Source organism: Peromyscus leucopus, chromosome 5, assembly GCF_004664715.2.
Source record: "Peromyscus leucopus breed LL Stock chromosome 5, UCI_PerLeu_2.1, whole genome shotgun sequence".
NCBI lineage: Eukaryota > Metazoa > Chordata > Mammalia > Rodentia > Cricetidae > Peromyscus > Peromyscus leucopus.
The window spans coordinates 4,131,197-4,138,058 of record NC_051067.1 but is presented as its reverse complement, the minus strand read 5'-3'; the positions used below and the strand labels follow the sequence as shown (position 1 = coordinate 4,138,058).

At 42.1% G+C, this 6,862-nt stretch overlaps 1 protein-coding gene across 11 annotated transcripts in view; it reads right to left on the bottom strand.

Moving 5' to 3' along the window:
* Positions 1–1,379: 1,379 nt before the first annotated feature.
* The window catches only part of Tut7 (terminal uridylyl transferase 7), a 61,255-nt gene continuing 55,772 nt past the window's right edge, over positions 1,380–6,862 (bottom strand). For 5 of the 11 annotated variants that reach the window (XM_028893687.2, XM_028893682.2, XM_037205668.1 and 2 more), the window contains one exon: positions 1,380–2,374. Coding sequence is in view for 8 of the 11 variants with exons in the window: in XM_028893682.2 (XP_028749515.1) it covers positions 2,307–2,374 (68 nt within the window). In the remaining 3 variants the exon portion in view is untranslated. Of the gene's footprint in view, positions 2,375–4,386; positions 4,462–6,862 lie in introns of those variants that run through there. The other 6 variants (XM_037205666.1, XM_037205664.1, XM_037205667.1 and 3 more) reach the window with 3 other exon arrangements.

The window sequence follows — 6,862 nt, the reverse complement described above, 5'->3', positions numbered from 1 at the left end:
TGTAAAAACAGGAACTCCTTTATCTCGGGGCAGCAGCTGCCCTGGTGCTGGCACTGGGTGGGCGTGGGGAGTACTGAGGAGTTCGCTGGCTCGAGCCACCCCAGGGTTCCAGGAAGGCTGAGGGAGGGAAATGTCTGTAACTGCACTTCAGGATTCAGCCTTGGGTAACAAGCGCTTTCCCAGTGCGGACTCACTGATCTGAGTAGAAGGGGCAGTTTCCTTTTAAAGGATGGAAATCAGACGGCCCACTCTAAGGCGGCTTTGCCAATAAGATGTTCTACATGGCTGCTGCCTAGACGTGCCCTGGAGCAAAGAGCGGGTACACCATGTTTGGACTGTATTTCTAATGTCTGTAACTGTGAACGACACTCACTCACTGATCTGTCTTGCAAGGGTTTTGTTCCACTTGAGAAGCGCTCCCCCCCCCCCCCCTTGAAGCAAAAGACAAAATAGATTGACTTTTTACGGTGACACTTGCCAAAGCTGTCCAAAGTGAGCAAGACACTGCTAAAAAGTGGAGTTTTCAGGACTCCTGCTGTCAAAACTGGATTCTCAGTCTCTGTTGTTTTAGAAAGAACACGGCAGCAGGCACTGAGATCACTTGTAAAGACAGCTTTGGAGGGGCCGGGCTGTGGGGAGCCCCATTTTCTCATCTTCTGGTAAACAGGCTTCATTGATTGTCCCATGGTCTCACTGTAAGCCATCAAAACCCCAGCCTGCTGGACAGAATTTCTTTTAAGAATCAAAACAAAATGTAGGAAACCTTTGTAAGGATAGAAGAAAACATGGCAATTCTGTTTCCTAATTTTAGGGATAAGTTAAAACACAACCTAAAAAACCAAAACCAACAAAAAACCCAAGTAGAAAATAACTTCCAGGGATAAATGTTAGTCTGGTCACATATTTCTTTTCTGCTTTAAGGGCAGACAGACAACACAAGAGCTTTTCCAGGAAGGTGTGGCTGTTCAGGTCAGAGTGGCATGCTGCCAGTTCACAGCCAGAGACTAGGAACAACAGCTAAGCAGTCACGTAGCAGGCGGCTGGGTAGCACAACTTATGAGTTTGATGGTCACCGTTTTTATTTCCCATGCTTTCCAAATGCTCACAGACTTCGTTTGGCACGACTCTTCTGTAGTTAGAATGTGAACACAAGTGTGCATACAAGCACCTTCCAAGTCCTCCAGTCTGGGTGTCCTCAGCAAGCTCTCAGCCCCCAGTCTCCTGCGCCTGCAGCTCAGACCCAGCACACAGCTATCAACAACCCAGTCCATGTCAAAGGGGCACCTCATAGGCTTCACATGATGGACATCTGTACTGTCCCAGATCCTTCATTGATTTTTCTAGTGAGGCTTCTTTTATAGAAAATAATGTAGATAAAATTACAGGTTGAAAGTTCGATTTTATTTTAAAATGATAAATAAACTGAGGCATAGTTCTGACCATGTACTATTTCAGAAAGGCTTGTGAAGTTAGAGAAACAGTTCAGAGAGGGCTCCAGTCAGACCCATAAGGATGCCAATCAAACTTGTGACTAGTAGAGACAGCAGCCTCTTTGATCTTCAGGTTTGTAAAAGTTCCCCACCCTAATTTCTGAGTATCATAAAAAGTAAAAAGCACTTTTATTCTGTCATTTTCCCCTTGAAAATTTCTTTTTTAAGACCAGCAAACAGGACTACTTGTTTTCATGACTTCATTTTTATGAGCACAACAGTTCTGTGTCAATTTACTTAGAGAAGGAAGCCCCAGAGTAAGTCAGTGGTTCTGCAGTCCACTGAGGCCTACACTGATAGGTGCCTGCATTGTGTTATCACTTCTACAAGAACCACGAATAATGCTGGTAGACCCTAACTACAGCAGGATAGTCCACACATATTTGATGTGCATCCACACCAGGATCCAGCAAGAGATAGACTCCCCTCTTGGAAATCAAAAGGGATGCCTAGAGAAAGGAGGACTAATTCCTCCCCACGTGAACAGCACACTATTTTTAGTGTGCTTTGAAAGAATGAAAAACCATGACGCTGTAGTCATTGAATACTGGCTCACAGTTATATTTTTTTTTCTTTGAAGTTGGCTTAAATACATCATAGCTTTCTATTAAAATCCTCAAATCTCTGGGGATTGATGTTAAGACTGTATTAAAATTTTCTTTTCCTCATTAACAATTTCATTAAAACTTTAAAAATTCCGACATCTCCCTCAACGGTTAAGCCTGATCTGTGTTCCTATGTCCTGTGAAGTGAACCTAATTTTCCAAGTGGGTAGGGACGCTGCAGTGGCCATTTCCAGGGCTGCATTTCCTTCCCTCATGATTCTTGCTGGGTCCTCTTCACTGAGGCTTTCCCCTGAGTCAGATATTTACTGGAAAGGCTACCTAGGAGGGAAAACAAAATCCAACATAAATGAAAGGAACCTTACTTGATCAAAGGCACACAATCTTATTGTCAGTTACTCACAGAAGTGTGTTCCACTAGAAAGGGCACTTGTCCTGGGTCAAGTTAAGCAAGCTAGACATAAACAAGTTAGACAGTGTGAGCCGCGGCTTCCTGGGTGCTGACAAGTCCCTGCAGTGAGGCTGTTTAATGCAGCTGCAGGCCGTGTTCCCAGGCTGGCGCTAGGGTGGAGGAAACCAATGCTTTGAAAGTTCTTTACAGCTGGGCGGCGGTGGCACACGCCTTTAACCCCAGCACTTGAGAGGCAGAGCCAGGAGGATCTCTGTGAGTTCAAGGCCAGCCTGGTCTACAGAACAAGATCCAGGACAGGCACCAAAACTACACAGAGAAACCCTGTCTTGAAAAACCAAAAACCGGCCGGGCGGTGGTGGCGCACGCCTTTAATCCCAGCACTCAGGAGGCAGAGCCAGGCGGATCTCTGTGAGTTCGAGGCCAGCCTGGGCTACCAAGTGAGCTCCAGGAAAGGCGCAAAGCTACACAGAGAAACCCTGTCTCGAAAAACCAAAAAAAAAAAAAAAAAAAAAAAAAAAAAAAAAAAAAAAAAAAAAGAAAGAAAGAAAAACCAAAAACCAAACCAAACCAAACAAACAAAAACAACAACAAAAAAAAAAAAAAAAAAAAAAAAAAAAAGGAAAAGAAATGGAAGTTCTTTACAAAGGTCATTCTTCTCGTTTGCAACCAAACAGATGGCAAAGAGTTCTCTGGCCAGAAATTAATATCTCACACCATTACCCTTTAGAAGTCTAGTCATACTTTATGGATGTACAAGGAGAAAATAAAATTCACTGTTCTTACAGGTGAAGGACAGGAATGAGAATTAATTAGTAGTGAAGCAAGCCACACATTACCACAGTTACTGTGTTCTGGAGTCTGAACACATAAATGAACTAGGCTAGAAAGCTGACAGCTTGAGAGAACCAGTGTAACCACGCCTGTATAATGAGGGCGCTGTCAAACCAATGAGAGGATACAAAGTATTTAGCAACTGGTATTATCATGTCAACTACTTTGTTTTATTTCAGTTTGTTTGTTTGTTTTGATGGCCTAGAACTCATGGAGATTTGCCTGCCTCTGAGTGCTGGGATTAAAGGACTATGCCGCCACCGCCGCCGCCACCACCACCACCACACCTGGCTCAAATACATATTTCTGAAGGGTAGAAGGAAGCTAGCTTCTTTTTAAACTGCCCCTCTTGCCACTCTTTTCCAAATGGATCCCAGAATTGAATGCCAGTAAAAGAAAGTCAAAGTATAAGCAGTAGTGCATGTTTTCAAAGGCATGGACACAGTTTTCCTAAAGAAAAAGCAATATATAAAGAAGAAAACACACCTTTGTGTGCTTAACCCCACTGTCAACTTGGCTAGATTTAGAAGCACTCAGGAGACACACTTGGGTATGTTTGGGAGGGGGAAGACTTAACTGAAGGAAGCCCCACCATAAACACTGGTGGTATTGGAGTTGACACACACTTCAAGACGGAAGTGTGAGAATGTCTCTAAGAAATGGCTTTGCACACCGTGTTCCCCCAGTGAACTCGACTCTATGGACAGAACTGTAACTCTCTTCCCGTGGCACGCGCATGGCACTTACGGCAAACGGAATGCTGACATATGTGGCAGTGGGGATATCTCTAGGTCCCAATTTTTTGCTTTGAGGAATTCCACTGACATGTGAATCATCATTAAAAATCATTTTCTGTGACATACCATTATTCGATTTTGGGTCACATAATTAACAATTAATTCAGGTAACTGAGTGGCACCGTTGTAATAATACGTCTCCTGCCTGCGGTAGTGGTGCACACCTTTAATGCCAATATTTGGGAAGCAGCAGCAGGTGGATCTCTGAGTTTGAGGCCAGCCTAGTCTACACAGAGAAACCCTGTCTCAGAAAGCCAGGAAGCAAACAAACAAAAAACTCTTCCATTTCTAACCTTTTAGGCAGTGATTCTCAACCTGTAGGTCACTACCCCTGGGAGGGGTACAAACAACTCTCTCATAGGAGTCACCTAAGATCACCAGAAAACACAGATATTTATATGATTCATAACAGTAGCAAAATTATGGTTATGAAGTAACAACAAAATAATTTTATGGTTGGGGTCACCACAACATTAGGAGCTGTATTAAAAGGTCACACAGCATTAGGAAGGCTGAGAACCAGTACTCTTAAGTATTTCTATTGCTTCTCATTTGCTGTCATTAAGACTATTAGAATTTCTCAGTATTTACAAACCAAAGACAAGGAATACTTCGCACGCACGCAAACATGCAGAGTAATGCTTATCTAAACATAAGAGGAAGTAAGAGGAAGTATCCTATCTTGTTACTTGAAAGTCTTTTTTGCAGCTTGAGATTTAATAAAAAGTTTTAAAATCCAATTTATAAATGTTTTGTTGTAGTTAAGTATGTCAGGGTGGTCAACAGGGACTATTAATGAATATTATATTCACACAAGAGGATTTCAAGATATATATATATATAAAGAATGATCTACCACAAGCTTTTTCTTTATCCTATTTTAATCCCATGGTTTGAGTTTTAAAAATCAGACATTTTAAGAGATTGGTAGTTATCTCTCCTCCTTCATGTTTTGTATATTCACACAATTTTATCACTGGACAGAATTTTAAAGCCCAGTGGAAACAAACAAACCCTATGTCGTGTGTGTCGTCTCCCCCCACCCCGTGTGTATGTATGATAAAGTTTCACGTTTATACATGTTTATGTGTGTTTGGACACATTGTGTATGTGTGTATCCACATATGGAGACAGGTTGACATTGGGTACCTTCCTCCAGATGTTTATACTCAAAATATTGAACTGAGGCAGGTTTGGTTAGCTATCCAGCTTGTTCTGGGGCTTCCCTCCCTCTACCTCCTGTGTGATGGATTACAAGCAGGCTGCCACATTCATCTAGCAGTTACATGGATGCAAGGATCCAAACTCTGGTTCTCATGATTAAATGCAAGTCTTTTACTCATGGAGCCATCACCCAGCCCCACCAATAGTCTTTATGATCATTTAAAATAACAACATCTGCTGAGACATGACATCTGGAACAGAAATGCATCTGTCTCCCAAGACTAGCAAAGTCAAAGAGCACAGGCTGTCCATCAGCATGATAACTAAGGAGCGACGAGTCGGTCAGAGGCACAGTCTACAAGGGGTTCAGGGGAAATGACATCTACCTACGACAGAAACAGTTCACATGCTAACAACATCGTTTACACCTGCACGTGACAGCTAAGTCTGGCAGCTGTCATTAACTTACTTCATGAGTTATGGGAAAGGACACATCTTAGCCATCTATAATTTTTTCTTGTAGAAAGCAGAATAAATTTATAATAAAACTTCCCCATAATAAATTTAAGTTAGTAAGTTTTTCAGTTACAGGATTTTTACCCAGAAAAATAACTAACAACTTCTTTATAAGTAAATAAATGCCAGTTGGCCACACCATTTCTAGATATATAACTAACATCTGCAGTTTTCTTCCACTGTTTCAAAACTTGCAAAATTATAGTAAAATTCTACTTTTAAGATATGTAAACCCATACGCCGAGCAATGCTGATACGTGCAGACTTGGGGATAGTGTGGGAATAAGGTCAGGGAAGTCACCACCACCAGGATCCTTTGCTCTGACTCACACACACACAGCTGCTCACACTGTTCGCACACGGGCTCCTCAGCAGCCTTAGCAGTCAGATATTAGCCTCTTGATTTGTAGCTGAGAGTTCTGAGGTATGTGCAGGACACGCGACATTCCCAACAAATGAACGGGAACCAGACCTATGCAATAAACTGCAGAACAGATGTTTATACTCTGTGTTCCTTTATAAGCCTAGCATCAGGAACATCAGTATTTTTCTTATGTAAAATGTTTTGGGAATATCTGTTCAGGGTCAAAGTTGCTTAAAATAATATTCTTTTGGTCTGTTTATACATGGTACATCAGTGATTTTCAAACTCCCAGATCTATGGGAGAAATATCCCATTGATTGGTGGTGTCTGTTGTCCATACCCTTCCAGAATGCTGGGCAGTCAGCATGGTTATAATACAGCCCACTTCTCCTCCTCACCTATCATCAGCTTAGCTGCAGGGCACCACCATTCCCCTTTCCTTCTGTCTACTGGATTGGAGAGTACCCAACAGAACTCTTATTTTGAAATGATGTGTTCCGTGTAGAACAATCACAAACCTTCTGAGAACCACTGGAGCTCATGTTCTTAAGCCTCCTCCTGCTTATCTGTACATACAATGTTCTCCTTCAGGTCTAAGTACAGTTAAGATTAGAAGATTTCTGTTTCTTTTAAATTATCTGCCCTTATTCTACACATCAACCTCAACTCCACAAACTTTAAATTTTGTGTAAAGAGATCTGATACCATGGCCGGGGATGTCACGT